The 16119-nt window shown below is 42.8% G+C and overlaps 3 protein-coding genes across 10 annotated transcripts in view; 2 read left to right on the forward strand and 1 right to left on the reverse strand.

Moving 5' to 3' along the window:
* Window positions 1-9656, forward strand: part of npas2 (neuronal PAS domain protein 2) — a 27504-nt gene extending 17848 nt beyond the window's left edge. For 3 of the 7 annotated variants that reach the window (XM_037268964.1, XM_037268962.1, XM_037268965.1), the window contains exons 6-22: window positions 151-240; window positions 884-1004; window positions 1721-1834; window positions 1910-2028; window positions 2523-2605; window positions 2678-2784; window positions 2853-3000; window positions 3126-3210; window positions 3285-3411; window positions 4255-4352; window positions 4488-4583; window positions 4950-5126; window positions 5632-5835; window positions 5924-6108; window positions 6197-6292; window positions 6368-6578; window positions 7038-7232. In XM_037268964.1, the coding sequence (XP_037124859.1) occupies window positions 151-240; window positions 884-1004; window positions 1721-1834; window positions 1910-2028; window positions 2523-2605; window positions 2678-2784; window positions 2853-3000; window positions 3126-3210; window positions 3285-3411; window positions 4255-4352; window positions 4488-4583; window positions 4950-5126; window positions 5632-5835; window positions 5924-6108; window positions 6197-6292; window positions 6368-6578; window positions 7038-7232 (2256 nt within the window). Of the gene's footprint in view, window positions 1-150; window positions 241-883; window positions 1005-1720; window positions 1835-1909; window positions 2029-2522; window positions 2606-2677; window positions 2785-2852; window positions 3001-3125; window positions 3211-3284; window positions 3412-4254; window positions 4353-4487; window positions 4584-4949; window positions 5127-5631; window positions 5836-5923; window positions 6109-6196; window positions 6293-6367; window positions 6579-7037 lie in introns of all 7 variants that reach the window. The other 4 variants (XR_005100106.1, XM_037268966.1, XM_037268963.1 and 1 more) reach the window with 4 other exon arrangements.
* gng8 (guanine nucleotide binding protein (G protein), gamma 8) overlaps window positions 1-16119 on the forward strand; it is a 757718-nt gene that overhangs the window by 74442 nt on the left and 667157 nt on the right. The gene's annotated exons all lie outside the window — the stretch shown is intronic.
* On the reverse strand, window positions 8836-16042 carry radx (RPA1 related single stranded DNA binding protein). 2 transcript variants are annotated; one of them, XM_037268981.1, is made up of 16 exons: window positions 15608-16042; window positions 13736-14330; window positions 13519-13661; window positions 13166-13358; window positions 12973-13081; window positions 12803-12903; window positions 12598-12717; window positions 12428-12523; window positions 12172-12339; window positions 11773-11930; window positions 11581-11699; window positions 11270-11311; window positions 11107-11198; window positions 10798-11034; window positions 10373-10552; window positions 8836-10300 (listed from the first exon to the last, which is right to left on the reverse strand). In XM_037268981.1, exons 2-16 carry the CDS (start codon window positions 14319-14321, stop codon window positions 10164-10166), a joined length of 2481 nt encoding a protein of 826 aa, XP_037124876.1. In that variant the 5' UTR covers window positions 14322-14330; window positions 15608-16042; the 3' UTR covers window positions 8836-10163. The 2 variants fall into 2 exon arrangements, with proteins under 2 accessions (XP_037124876.1, XP_037124875.1); XM_037268980.1 differs by having other exon boundaries at window positions 11581-11702.

Here is a 16119-nt window from a genome sequence, read left to right on the forward strand (position 1 = left end):
GAGCTAGACTGACCATGTGCTCCTCCTGATGATTTCAATATGGAAAACTGCACGTCATCTGCAGTAGCATGAATACAGTTCAGATCCTGTCTCCTGACGCTAAATCCGTCACCAAACTTTGTTGCACCTCTCTTTTCTTCTGTTTTACAGGCACTTGATGGTTTTTTGATAGCGTTAACTCCAGACGGAAACATCACATACGTATCGGACAGTGTGTCTTCACTTATTGGACATTTGCCGGTGAGTGTAAAAGCCAACGACAATGTACCATTTCTTAAATTTTGGAGCCCACGAACTAAACCAACCTTTACCGGTCACAACATTGTTCAAGAAACTGGAAGGCCAGATTACAATTCACTAGAAAGTTTTCAGTTTCCCAGACTTGGATTCTTTGGGCAGATGAAACCAAGGGCAACTTGTATCAAAATAATGAGAATCCTTCAAGGCTTCTATCCTAAATGTGCGCAAGTTATTGAGATGGACATCACTGCTAATGGAACAGGCGCACTCGTGTATTATTGTGTGACTGCTGACAAAAGAAACATTGGACTGTGCTCGTATGCAGCCAAAGCTAAAAAGCTGAGAGGATAGAGCTCCACAGCTCAGATGGATGCTTAATGGCCCTGGACATCCTTTGAAAGCAACCCTTTGGAAGAAAAAAGCGGAAGCTTGCTCAATGGCCAAGTTTGTTGTCAAGCTAGCAGAGCATGTTTTTCACTCACTGAAGACGAAAAGCACCCAGTGAATGGGGCAACGCGATTTCTTCTTTACTCCCTCCGATACTTGTGTCCATACAGTGTCTGTCAGACTGTTTCCTCATGCTTACCTCGATTCATTCTTTTATGGAAGCCTCACCCATTCTATATCTCTCCTATCGCATCAGTCAGATATGGTGGACCAAAATATCTTGAATTTCCTCCCGGAGCGGGAACACGCAGAGGTATATAAGCTGCTATCATCCAATATGCTGATGACTGACCCCATTGCTGCTGACTTCCTGAACAGTGAGTTGTCTCTTTGCACTTTGTTTGCCCCCCTTCCCACTCGAACGGGCTTCACTAGAAATACAGCCGAATTAGTTAGGTCTGGTCTATTTAAATGAGAGAACAAGCAGGTTGTGGAATTTGGGTCGGTAGTTTATTGGATTGCTGATTTGTGTGTCTATAATTAGCCTTTTAGCTAATAATAGTCACATGCTTGGTATCATAGTTGAGACTTTTAATCACTGTTATGTTTAACACAGTAATCCCCCCCCAGCAATGAACTATCCAAGGCTCAAGGCTCTGACCTTAATCCTGCATTGCTATTGGGTTTTTCACAGAATGGGAGATGTGCCTAGCTAAGCCTCAAAACAGTTACAGAACCGCGTCTCATGGGCCCAGCGCAAAGTGCTCCGCACAAAACATTTATGATGATGCGCTTGGGTTATTTTTTAACTCCAACATTGTCTACACTTCCGTTGTGCGGTAAATGTTCATGGAAAATGAGCTGTTGTCGGACATAAGTTGAAACTGGACTAAAGTTAATGAGAAATAAACGCCTTCTCACAGGATTTAAGAAATATAAACATTTATATTTGAGGTAATAATATGACACAGTGTTTGTAGCCTAGCCTACTTTTCTTCGCTAGGCAGTTGTACATACAAACACGCTTATTGCTGATTTGTTTTGACTATCCCGTTCTGTCAACACTGAATTAAATGTAACATGGTGTTTTTAGGTGAGGCACATGTGGAATTTTGCTGTCACCTTGCCAGAGGGAACATCGATCCAAAAGAGCCGCCTGTGTACGAGTATGTCAAGTTTGTTGGAGATTTCAAGTTTCATAACAATGGTGAGAGCAACCCTTTGTTAAAGCACCGAATCAAGTAATTTTCCATGACTAAAGGGGGACTGTTATTTCTGGTAGTGCCTACATCCTCTTGTAACGGGGTTGAATTGACGTTACCAAGAAGCCTGCAGACGTCGTTGGAGGAGCAGGTCTGCCTCATTGCTACTGTACGATTAGTCACACCGCAGTTTCTCAAGGTGAGACTTGTTGTGGTGCATTTCATCCGTATCATCATTATTTAACAAATGAGACCAGTTCTAATTTAAGCGTCGCAAATGTGTGTCAGTTAACTTCTCCTGAGGCTTTTTGGAACACACCTTAAGACTCAGTCGACGCCTGTGATCAATCTATTTTACGCGCCAATAAAGACACAATATTTCCATCACAATTGAATTTCCTGTTTGGTCAGAGTATGTTGATTTGAATGGTTGTATTTAAACATTCACCTAATTTTTTACGATTTTTGTTTCCTATGTCTGGCAGGAAGTAATTTTGTCATTGAAAATTACAAGAGTAATAAAGTGGATGAGTTTATGACAGCACTTGGGGCAGGGGGGGTCACACATCATCGCCTTTCATACTAGGCCTTACTCAGACTTGCTCCAATGCTTGCTTGAGTAAACATTGCTTGTTGTGAAGTCATTGAGGTGACTTCCCCCTCTTGTGTTCTCCTTTATTTCATTATTTATAGGATTTGTGCAACGTGGATGATCCTTGTGATGAATTCACATCCAGGCACAGCCTCGAATGGAAGTTTCTGTTTTTAGATCACAGGTAAATGTCAGTGATTCCAATCGCATCAGTGTTTGTTTGTTTTTTAACACACTTCGTTTTTATTTGTTACAGAGCTTCTCCAATCATAGGATATTTACCCTTTGAAGTTCTTGGAACATCTGGCTACGATTACTATCATGTGGACGATTTGGAGCTTATAGCGCAATGTCATAAGCAACGTAAGTTTATTCAACTATCAATATTTGAGAGACCGGATGTCTTGACTGTGTTTAATTCTCTCCGCCAGTCATGCAGTTCGGAAAGGGGAAATCCTGCTATTATCGCTTCCTGACAAAGGGCCAGCAGTGGATTTGGTTGCGGACGCACTACTATATTACTTATCACCAATGGAACTCCAAACCGGAGTTCATCGTGTGCACTCACACTGTTGTCAGGTGAGATTATTTTGTTGCTTGCCCACAACAAAGGATACACACTCTCTTTTGTTGTCCCGAGATTGAAATTGCCTATGAGGCACACCAGATCCTGTGACTCATATAGCAATCTGCTTGTGATTCAGTTACGCCGAAGTACGAGCTGAAAGGAGGCGAGCGTTTGGCCTTGAGGAGCTGTCTCCTCCTGAGATTGCTCCTTCCTCTGTGAAGGTAAACGTCCAGAATTGTCTCTGTCTGATATCAACAGAAGGCACAATTTGAGCCCATTGTTTGGTACGTTTTAGGCCCAGGAGCTGTACTTGGACATGTGCGCCACGCTGGACCCGCCACTGGACAGAAACAGCGGCGCACGTTCGGTATCCTCCCACAGCTCTCGGAAGTCCTCCCACACAGCGCTGTCGGACTCCGCATGTGAGTCATCCTCTGCTCCCTAAAGTACCAACGATAGGTTGACATAAGGCGAGATGATGACACTATGTGGCTGCAGGAGTTGATGTCCAGTATCAGCACAATCCCGTCCATCCATTTTTTATAGTGCATATTGTTGCTTCCCTCCACCGATATGCTATCTTTATGATAAAATAGTCTCTGATGCTTACTTTAACTAACCTTGTTTATTTTAGCCTCCGCTCACTGAGACTCCAGCTGCTTCTCCACCCACTAGGGGCACACAAACACTAAACAGTTCCCTCTCTTCTGTGTATTTGTGAACAAGTCACAGTAGCTCTTGCTGCTCATAAAAAGCAACTTATGTTAATCGTACGGTAAATAATTTGCCCAGTTGGTGTTGCTTCATTGAAAAGCGTCACCGTCTGTGGATTTTTCATCCGAGGCAAAATGAGGTGTCAGCCAAGACCCGGCGGTGACTCAGCAGTATTGTTTTGAAACTGTGAAAAAACCTCAATTCGTGGTCGTCTCAGCTAAAGTGTGATGTCTCGTACATTTGGGACAGACACAATGTCGATAACATATCCAGGTTAGAGAAGGCAAGGCAGCTTTATTTATCTGGCGCAATTCATACGCAAGCTAACTCAAGGCCTAGTACATTTTAGGATTATTTTCAGGCTTCCGTTTAAAAACCCTGTGCCAACAAAGTAGCTGCACTGTTCTACACTGCTTTTACAGTTAACCTTACGAGTGATGATTCTCATGAGACAAAACAAATGAAGCAACTGCATCATTGAGGAGAAGCACGTTTCATAAAAATGTCACGTTTCTCATAAAAGGGTGTGATTTCCTTTTTCCTCTGTGCAGCAGCAAACTCGTACACAGAAACCTGCACGCCGTCATGGCAGTCGACTTCTATTGGGAACGAGAGGACGCCTGCCAGACTCCAAGTTGGGCGTTCAAAGGTCAGTTTATACAAAGGCTGCGCGCGCGTGTGTGTTTTGGAGATAATTAAAAAAGGTCAATAGGGAACAACGAGACAAATTGATCATATTTGGAATGGTCAAATTCATCAAACTTGTATCATCTTCACCTTGTAGAATTCGACCCAAAGACAAAATCCCTTTGACCTGGTGTCCCAAATGAGCCTCCCCCTTTCTCCTCCTCCTCCTCCATGCAACAAGAACACAGCAATGGTTAGTGTTTAGACTTTCCTTCCTGCCATTTGTCTTCCTCTCTTTTGTTTTTACGCTGTACTGTCTCTTTCTGCTGCTGTGTGTGCGTGAGAAAACTCTCTCTCAACTCTGTACTTTGCCTGCAGGTTATGGGATTAAGTGCACAAGACAGACGACAGCTAGGACATTTTTCAGATTAGCATCTGCTTTAATTGCTTCTATGGAACTTGGAATCTGTCTCAAACAATTAGACTATGGAACATGTAGTCTGTCTCAAACTATTAGACTTGGAAAGGTTATTTTATAGCATAATAGGCCACATTGAATACATCTGAGAAAGGCTGAACAGAAGTGGATTTATTTATGTATAAATTCTATGTGTTTTAGCAACAGCAAACGCAGCAGCAGTCGTCCATGTTTCAGCTGCAACAGCCTCAGCTGGGTGTTATGAACCAGCTTAAGGAGCAACTGGAGGAAAGGACACGCATCCTGCAGGCTGACATAAAGACGCAACAGCAGGAGCTCCATGACATCAAAGAGAAGCTTCACCTCGCTAATCTTCAGGTACCCAACTCCTCATACCAAGCTAGACATCCGAGAATACGTCAGCCCTCAACGTGTATCGAGTAACGCTGCATGGAAATGATCAGGCAAAAAAATGGAAGTATATTGACTTGTACAAATACGAACTTAGGGGAAATAAGTCTATATTTTTGTGACACAAACTTCTGGAATTTTAGTAGATCTTTTGTATTGGCTGTCATCCGACTATGCAGGTGCACCTAATGCTGAGACCGATGAGTGCACATGTCATCTGGGTTAATTAGTCACATCGTGCGGTGAGCCTTCTGTTGACTAACCTCCGACAGTAACAGGGGAAATGGCCCCACCAAGAGGCGGCATGCAAACCTAATGACCCACATACAGTCATATTTGTGTAACGGTGATTCAGTCACCTTATGACTCAGAAGGTGCTCATTTATATAAAAAAAAAAAACCAACAACAAAGAAAAACACTTCTATTGTATTGTGTGAGTAGATACTGACATTTTGTCAATGTGCGTTGTAGATGTTACTACAACAACCTATCCACAATGAAATTGGCCAACAGCCGCAGCAGCCGCAGCAGCCGCAGGGCCCAGGCAGGCCGGACTCCCAGAGCCAATCGGGCGTCATCAGACCGCTCTCAGGCCACCCGAAACCACCTTCCTGCGGTGCCCACAGTTCGTCCCCTCGCTCACTTTTGAGAGAGAACAGCTCCCCCTCAACACAGGTACCCTCAACAAAAATGTCTAACACACAAGTCTGCCTGAATATTTTCAACTGATTTTTTTCCCTATCAATTTGACAATATTCAAAAGGTCCCGCAGAGGATATCTCGGAGCGGCCCGGTGCAGTCAGTGAGTTTGACCGTGCAGACCAATACGAGTCTGACCATGCCCTTCTACAGCAACCCAATGATGTTCTCACAGACCAATACGAGGCCTCTACATGACACAAACCAAAGACAGGCGGACAACGACTTTAGCCAAGACGGACAACTACGGTAAAAGCCAAGTCACACATTGAGATGCTAATGCTATCAATCGATGAATGTATGACAGTTGATAGAAAACTATGATTATATGCTATAGGATGCTCCTGAACCAGCCGATGCAGACATTGGTCCCCACGAGCAGTGGGTCCACGCAGTCCTCCCAGCAGTGCAACATGGGCATTCCCCAGACCATGTGAGCTTTGTTCCGAGTCGCCACTCCCCCTCACCCCCCCTTGTGTTCGACCTTTTGACTGTTCCCTCCCTACAGATACACATTGGAGCAGCAGATCATCGCCCCCTCATTCCCCATGCAACAGGTCAACTGCAACGCCGTGCTCGTTCCCTCTCAGGTGTTCACGTCGCCTATCATGATCCCGCACAACAGCTTCATCTCCCACCAGTCACAGCCAAGCTATCAGGCTCAGCCTCAGGCCTCCCAGCACTCCCTGCATCTGCAGCAGCCCCAGCAGTTCTTTCAGGTTTGACGCTCAGCCATCGTATTGATTTGCCGTATAATCTTATTGTGGCATGGCATTTGCTTTAAGCAGCTCTCATGTCACCATAGCAACAGCGTGTCAGCAGGCTGTTAAGAAGATCTCCATTTTTTTTCTGAGCTAAAACATGCACCAAATGTCATTTAAGATGCACACCGGTCAATAACTTATTCAGGTTGGATTGACTGTTAGAGATGGAGTCATTTATCAGTAAGATTTATGACGGTTGTAGTTTTAGTATTTTACAACTCACCTGAGTATGATAAAATACAACAACATTATATTGTTATATTAATACAATTTTTAATGGTGTCAATAAAAAGATATGATTTTTAAGCTTTTAAAGACATTTTTTTTTAATCCTGCTTCTCAATTGGATCTCAAAGAAACAACCTGATGTGCTATCTGCTGCTGCCATGAGGGAATTTGTGATGTGTTTTGCAGATGACGCAAGGACTTGTGCACAGTGGATCGACTCCAGCATTCCTACACACCGCCAACATCCCACAGCAAGGCACCGTGGGATACATCCAGCAGCAGCCGGCGCCGCAAACACAACAGCAGCAACAAAGACAATATCAACATTCCCAAACCCAGAACGCTAATGTTTCAGACTTTAGGAATATGCTAACGCAGTAGCACTGTGGAATGCGCGAGAGCGCTGAGCTCTGCGGCTGGTTGCTGTTGTGGCGGGAAAACGGATAAGAGCGGCGTGAACATTTGATGCGAAGCTGCTCGCTCCAACGGGGAAGTGCCGGAGTAAAACGACGGCGGGAAGCGGACAAGAGGAATGTGATAGTGAGAGGCGGGGCCTTTCATTACCAGCCTGCGACACGCGCGGTTGTCATTGAAACAAGTGAATTTATCACCGCTGTCATGAGGATGCCACTTTCATTTCGCAAGTGTCTGTTTGCACTTTTGGTACATTGCCCCACCTAAGAGTAGGATAAGAGTATTTATTTTTGCCTATACATTTAATATTAAATGTTCCCTCTAACCTGTGACTTCACAGTAAGATTATTTTCCCGACAACCCCCTTCAGTGAAATCCAGAGTATTGTTTTTAATTTCCCATTTAGAGGAGTTGGATGTCACCCCCCGTCTAAATAAGATAGACACACCTCTAGGTTATCGTTATAATGAAAAGGGCTTCTTCAACAGGCGGCTTCTTTAAACGCGACACCTCTGATGAGCCCTGCAGCAACACACCTCGTTTGTCAAACAGTTAAATGGAGGAGGCCGGGTTGTCTCATGTGCCTTTTAACCATGCTATGGTGCAGTTCCAATGTTGTGTCTGACTATGGCTTTAAAAAATCCTGCTCAGGTCCATTTGGAATACAAAGTTTATTTTCATTGATCGTAATTTATACCCCCCCTACATTAGATATAAAATAATAGACATTTAGATTTGTGTAGGAGATTAAACATAGAGAAATATATATAATGGATGCCTTTTACAACCTTAACTTGCCCCTACCAATGAATTTAAGCACTTGCAGTCATATTTTCATTATTTTATTAATAATTTATTTGCCGAACACATTAATTGTCAAACAACTGAGATGGGATTAAGAATGCAGTTTTATATATTGAGATTATGGTTCATTTTAATGTTCAGGCAGGAATTGATGCGCCACTACTGGTCTTAAAAGTCTTACTCCCATCTAGATGCATTTATTTTTATAAAACCCACCCACAATGAGAGATTAACAGATTGATGTGCTGTCTAAACACTTAAGTAGTTTGGAACTATACGTTGTAACACAGATTACATTATTAGATCATATACAAGTTTGTTTGTCAAATGTATTTTCACTCCAATCAATGAGGATAAATAGTAAAAAAAAAAAAGTGCACCTTTACAAAGATAAACATGCTGCATTACTTTTGGGTACACATGGTTCATTGAAGACTTCCCATTATTGCTAAGTGTCAATAGTTGTTATGGCAACAAGCCCAGCTCGTACAGCGCCGCTTGCCCAAAGGAAAACAGACAGATGAAAATCAAATGTAGTGTACTCACCCATTTACCAGTTTGTTTACACTTTACAAGTTACTATCTTTGTAAAGGCGCACTGTTTGCTACAGCTCTTGTTTTGGATCTTATTCGATTATGCAAGTGTAACTTGTCAGCAACGAGTGAACACTGTTTACAAAACGATTACGACAGGCTAGTGAGTGTGTGCATGCACAGTGGTGCTGCAGACATGAACGGCTGCTAATTATCCGAAAATCTAACTGTCTTTTTTTTTTTATCACTTTCGAGTCTCTCAGTCATTTTTGTTGAAGCAAGCCTCTTTACGTTGAGCACCAGAGGAAGAAAACAGGCCCAGTAGCTACTCTTTGACGATGTGCAATGTCCCTTTGAGAATGTTAATTTATGATGTACGTATATTTACAATGTGTCACTACAGCTGTGTAAAGACGTGTTATATCGACGGCACTCACGGTACTGTGTAAATTATATTTTTTTAGTGACCCTAACATTCCTCCAGGCAGAGAACAATTATTCTGTTCACAATGATTGCAGCTTCAAGACTCGGGAATAAGGCGCCTAGACCTAGCTGACAAAAAGTCCAAATATCATTTGCCTTGCGTTGATATTTAATAAAGAAATCTCATTTGTGACTGACTCAATAAAGAGTCGACACACTGAAATTACACCTCCATACAAATCTGCTTTGTGAAACAAAAGCGCCCCTTGAACGCCCCTTTCTACAGCTGATATCTGGATGTAGATATTAAGTGGAGTACCCCCCCCCCCCTCCCCAATTTTCAGTTTGCTGGACTTTTCCATTAAGTGTCAATATTTTTCAAGCTTTTACATTGATTTTTCAACTGACACTTTCCATTTGTATGTGAGAAAATGAAGACCAGCAGCTGAGAAACACAAACCTGCTACACAGCCATTGCTGCCGTTTCAGTGCAGAAAACACAGTGAATATATTGTATATTAGAATGTACAAAAAACACACACTAGATGATATAGTTTATTTTCTATGTCTAATAGAATACGTATGTATGTTACATGATTTTAAAATTAAAGTAATTTTGTAACAGATAATGAAGTGTCTTATTAGTGGAGGTGAGGCTTTGTTGTGTTGGTGTTGCACAGTTGCTTGTATGTATTTTTCTCCCCCTGTCTTTCCCATTGAAATAAGCTTTAAAAATATTGTTTAAAAGATAATAACAAATTAAGTTTACAGCCTAAAATATCTTGATATTAATTATGTTATATTGAATTATTTATAAATCAACCTGCTCATTGTGAAATATTTGGAAATAAATATTTTCAAACATACAGCATGCATTGTGGTTGTGAACAAAAAACAAATGAGACTTTATTGCTGGTCAAGACACGCTTTTGATTTTGTTATCTTATCATTTTCAGGTTAAGATCACATTGTTGTTTTGCATTCTACTGTGTGTTTGTGAGACTGGGTTGAAGTGCTATCTTTGTGACAGAGTTACAGTTTATCTTGAATGCCTGTCGACCAACATTTTCATGATTAATGTGTAAGGAAAATATGGATGAGTACTCACCCTTAGAAAATTGTCTCTCTTTAAAGTGCTACGCAACAGAAACTTCAGTCACTTTGTACACTTTGCTAATCACTACCTCCACCTCCTCTCCACCAAGGTGACAAATGTCCAAGACACATACCAAATTTGTGTCCTCCAGCTCCCCGGCAGTCGCCATGATATTCTCTGGGAGGTCAAATATTAGGTGTCATTGCGACGCTAAATAACTTGGTAGTGGTGCCACAGGGAGATTTTTACCTGGAATGTGGCGTGATGTCCAACTGTGACCTGAGCCCTCCAGAGGGCAGAGGAAACCAGAAGAGAGGCAAGCGAGCATGGTGTTGTCGTGACGACCCAAAGGAAGACCTACGGCTCTTTGCTCTCTGGAGCTCACAATGGGTAAAAATGTTGCATCGACAGCTATTTGTTTGTTAATGCCTGTAAAAACACATGTTGGAAAATAAAATGTACTAATTAAACACAGACAGAAATCAAACTTTTAAGTTTTAACATTCACCAACTCCTCTGTTTTTGATTTACTGATGACTCAACCATGCCTGACTAACGGTCATTTTTTCTGGCCTGAACAATTTGGAAATCTTGAGTGGCTGCATATTAAATAGCGTGGTATTGAACAACCATCCACACACAACATCCGACGATTCTTTACTTAATAGTCTTACCTAGTATGGTAACCTGGTAGTATCCCGGGAAAACGGGACTTGCAAGTGTGTCGGCTGACTGCTCCGGTGTCCAGCGCATGGGATGAAGGTTGCTCCACCGCAGGAGGGCGTTCTTGTCATCTAAGGTGAACCTTCGAGAAATGCTGTCCTGATGAAGAGTGGCGTGACACAAATGCACAGTCACATCTTGCCGTTGCCTTGACCAGCCGCTGCTCTCCCACGATAGCAGATTGCGGCCTGGTGGAAACAAACCCACATTTGAGCGGATCAAATTCTGTGTAACATGATCAAGTAGGTTCACACTTCAACCTTCATTTTGGGGTTGCAGACTCCGTTCCCGTGATTCCGAGTCTCCCTCGTCCTCCGGCTGCTCTCTTTCGACTTCTGGATTTCTGGCTCCTCTGTCAAAGCAGACATGTCACGTGAGTGTAGGTCAAGTGGATACCAACATTATTAGCAGCATCATTCTTACCGTTTTGCCGGCACACTGCTCACTGAACTGTGCTCTGTATCTCTGGAAAAAAATAATAACTTCATTAAACTAATACATTACTACATACTATTAGTCACAGATACAGGCACATCTCAGTAAACTGGCACATTGTGGAAAATGTATTTCATATCGTACTTCAATTCAAAAAGTGAAACATTATATAATATATGCATTTGCGACAAAGAGTGTAATATTTTATTTCTATGATTTCAAGCCTTATACTTTACATCAAACAAAAAGCTAAGCTAAGCTTGGGAAGCAAGGTTCCACTCCTCATACAAATATCACACCTTGTATTTATCATTCTTTTCCTTTTCACTGATGTTTGTTTAGGCGAGGCCGATGCGTCTGACCCAGTCACATTACTCACATCCGACATTGCTCGGTCACCAGTGGACACACTTGGCACCTGCTTGAAACAAGTTTGTCTCGAGTTAATGTCAAAATGACATTGCAAAAGAAGAATTTTAAGTGTATCATACCCCTTTGGCTCCAAGGCCTTGTGTCTCAGTCATGTTTGACTTTTCCACATATCTGACAGCCACGATCTGACCTTGAATGGCAAGTTTTTTATGTTCTCTATACTGCAGGGTTTCCAACTCCTTCTTCAAGTCAGAAGCAGCAACAAGAGGAACTTGCTCTGTCGAGTGAACATTGAATTAAGACAAATGTCACAATGGACAACCACCAAATGAATTATGTATGAAGATACTGGCTTGAGGCTATTGCAAATGTTGTCTGATCCAAATGTTAACTTTTTCTCTCACAATTGGGAATGATCTTTTTTCTAATAATATGTCAACTTCACAGCAGTTTTTGGAACGTACGGTAACTCCGGTAAATGTCAGGGGATTGTGATAAAAATAAAACCGTAATTTCACCTGAGGTCGCTGCCGTTGGCTGGGTGAAAGTGGGCGGGGCATGAGGGTAGCAATAATGGCCACCGACAGCCGTCTTCGGGAGGACCTCGTTGTCCTTCAGAGTCTTGTTTCGCTGCATGAGGCTCTGCACTATGGGGTTATTCTTGTACGGTTGACCCTTGTGGTAGCCTGTAACGGTAAAGTTCAAGCGGCACTCAACAACTCATCTTCCTTGGAGCTACAGACAAATGACATTTAAGATTCGAGCTGTGCTAACCTGTAATAAACATCTCTGTCTCGCAGCTACTGGTGAGGTAAGGCAAGCAGCCTTCCACATGACACACTCGCATCTGAGTGCACACCAGATAAGCCACTTAGGGAGAGCGAAGAAACAGAAATGAAGATTTGCTCTACCGGTCAGCAGAGATATCATATGAGGGATCTTACTTGGCCATATACTGTCAAAGATTTCTGGCTGGGAGGAGTTGAACAATTGCAGGACAAAAGGATGCTCCGTTGTTCTATCCATTGCGTGGACCCAGCGGAATGACCAGTACTTCTCAGGGCCTGCAATAATCGTGAGATGGGTCAGTCAAACAACAAGTCTTGGTCCATGTGACCAAGCATTTTTGGTAGGTTTGAGAGGTCTCACCTGTGTTGCCTTTACGTTTTACTCTTTCAACGCGACCGACAAATGTTACCAAACCGATGACGTCGCAAACAGAGTCCTTGGCAAACGTTTCAACCTCGGCTCTGGAAAAATGGAATAAAGCATGGTTCAAACCTCAAGTGCAAAGACTGACCGATGTGAGGTTAAATCACCTGGTGGCAAAGCGATAGGACACGTCAGGTAAAGACCACTGAGGCCGAACATTTTTCGGTGGCACCACGGTGATAATAGAAGTTGGGGTGTGAGCGTTCAGGCAGATTTCTGAGGGATAAAAGTTGGAACTGAGATCACACATCCCAGCAACTGTAGTAGGACTTTTCTATGATTGTCCTTATCCAACAATACCAATTGAGGTGAAGATCTTGATTCCGTAATGGTCCATTTGTGGGCGTGAGCGATTGGAATAACTTTCCTTAAGAGTGTAATTCTGGATGTACAGCACAGTTCCAACATTGAATGAGTTGTAAAACTGTGGACAGAGCTCGTTCCAAAGCACCAGAGACGTGATGCCACTCTGATCAGCAACTTCAAAATATGCCTGCAAGAAAATCAGATGGGAATCAAGTGGATTAGATGACGTCTTTAGTGTAGGGGTTGTCAAATATTTTAAAGATGAAAAGACACCAAAGAAATTATAGACCCCTGGGGCTCCAGGGACGTCAGTTTGTGAACCACTGCATCAATGGGTTTAAGCTTACCTGGTAGGGGAAATCGATCTTGCATCCGGGTTTGCCATAATACCTCAATCTGGATTTTTGTATTATCTTCACCAGGAGAGGGGGGGGTTGCCGTGTGCTGTTGAATACTGACTCCAGGTTATCAATAAGAGTGATCCTTTTGACTGTTGGGTGAGAGGATATCGGAGAACATTAATAACTCCAGCATGAAGGTGCAAGAGTGAATGCAGCATCTCACCATCCAGCACTGGAGCATGCGAAGTAGGCACTGAGATCCACATGTCCCCTTCTGGTTGCTCATTGTCCCACAGAGACAAGTAGTGTTTGCAGCCCAGCTGGAGGGGTACGTTGCTTGGTAGCAAGGTGTTCCTCTCCATGCCGCTTTTGACCAGCACGGGCAGTGTACTCACATCCCGAAGTTGCGACAGCAGCGCTGATTTACCCGAGACGCACCTTAACTTCTCGATGCCGATATAGCGGTGGCCCAATACCCGCTCGTTGTAAACAAACGAGCACTGCGTGATGATGATGTCTGAGCCTGTCCTCAGGGTGTTGGTGTGAATCAAGTGATTTAAACTTGGGTGAAGGCAGCATTTGGCCCGACACACTCCGTCGGTGACAGTTACGTCGTAGCTGTAGCTCTCACAAGGCTGCCTTCCGTTTTGGTCAGAGAAGTAGCGCTGAAGTGCGAGGACGGCGACATTAGCAGCATCCTCTTCCTCCACTCTTAGTTTTAGGGTTTTGATCGTCGACAACTGCTCAATTGTCCTCCGAAGGAAAGACGGACGAGGAATACACGTCGAGGTCGATGAGGTATCCTCCATCGCGGAGAGCTAAAGTAGAAAATTGTACAATGCTTTAGCTCATGTTAGCTAACTGTAACTCACAGGTGTCAAACTCAAGGCCCGGGGGCCAGATACAGCCCGCCACATCATTTTACGTGGCCCGCAAAGACAAATTGTGCATCAAATTCGTGTGTCATTACTAGAATTGCAAATTGTCTTCACTTTTAAAAATATCTTCTTTTTTTTTTTAAAGTATTTGACCAGTTTTTACTACCGTTTTTTCCCATGTATAATGCGCAAAATGTAACTAATTTATTGTCCTAAAATCTGGGGTGTGCATTATACATGGGTACAATTTTTTATTTTATTTTTTTAAGAAAATCTCCCTCGAAATAAAACTTGAAATCACCTTTCTTCTTGTTTGTTGTCAATCGCGCATCGCATTCAGCCATCCTGCCCAACACAGTCGGTAAAATTCCTAATTGACGACACATCGTTTGATGCGATGGTGCAATCCTTGATGGTGTGTTATTGTCAAATATTGTTTGTTTTTTAATCTCCATCGTAAACTGGATATCATACGGAGGCCGCCATTACAGATGCGCAGAACGGATGCGCAAGACACGTCAGCTATATAAAGAGCGAGAGTTCAGTTCTCTACCTAAATGCGTATTACAGGTAATATTTTATTTCACAACACTTTGCCTTGTTCCTTTCTTCTCTGCTGTTCACTTCAAACACGCTCCATACGAACACAATGCTCTCGTATCAGACGCTTGCTCGATCACCTGCTCGTTTGCTGTCGCAATGTACCCTACACAAATCCGAAACATTTCTTCGCTATCGAGTTTGCTAGCGCATGCGCAGTGATACTGACCGGCAGAATAACATCCGGTTGTTCCCAAAAATGATATTTTTTCTGAAATAATTTTACGTTTACGGACTTAAGTAGGAGTCAAAATTTGGGTGCGTATTATACATGGGTACAGGCTTTTTTCCAGCATCGACATGCCATTTATAGGGTGCGTATTATACATGGGGGGCGCATTATACATGGAAAAAACGGTAGTCTAATTTGAAAACGAGTTATTTGTCAGTTTTGTAGCTTAGACTGTATATAATATGAGGTGCTCATACATTTATTTGGGTTGACAGTCATAATGGCCCTCCGAAAGAAACTATGACTACAATGCGGCCCGCGGAAAAAAAGAGTTTGAGTTACAGTGTAACTTATATTGCTGTCTTTCAGTCGGTGAGATCACACCGCCGTTATAAACCGCATATTTATGTTCAACCACCAAATAAACTATTAATCTTATGCTTACCGTCTGGGTCGCGCTAGCCAGGAGGGAGACGCGAACAAATATTCCTTTGTGGCAGAAGGGAGGAACGCGTATTTATTCCAAGACTGTCTGCCAACAACTGTGGCTAGAGACAAGTCATCATAAATACTAAGAGAGTATGAAGACGCCTGGTTACTGAGGTATGCTACATTTTCAAGTTTCCCGCTCGCTTAGCAGTTGAGTCGGCTGAAGTGACGTATACGTCATTATAATTACGTACAGTCTACGGCCTAAAGTGGTCTATCTTGTTAGATATTCCACCATTAAAACATGGCATTGTATTCTTATTGGAACGTTACCGATGTATTAGGCGAGTCGTGGACTCGTAACCGACTCTTTATTGCACAAACAAGGATTCAACATTCGCGCCGAGACACAAATCGCGGAGGCAACACTCTTTTCCGCCATCTCCTGCTGCCTTCATTGGCCTCCCTCAGCAATCGGAAACTACAGCACTCTACCTAGATACAACATTGCTACATTATAAAATAGTT

Source organism: Syngnathus acus, chromosome 14 (genome assembly GCF_901709675.1).
Source record: "Syngnathus acus chromosome 14, fSynAcu1.2, whole genome shotgun sequence".
In the NCBI taxonomy this organism is placed as follows: domain Eukaryota; kingdom Metazoa; phylum Chordata; class Actinopteri; order Syngnathiformes; family Syngnathidae; genus Syngnathus; species Syngnathus acus.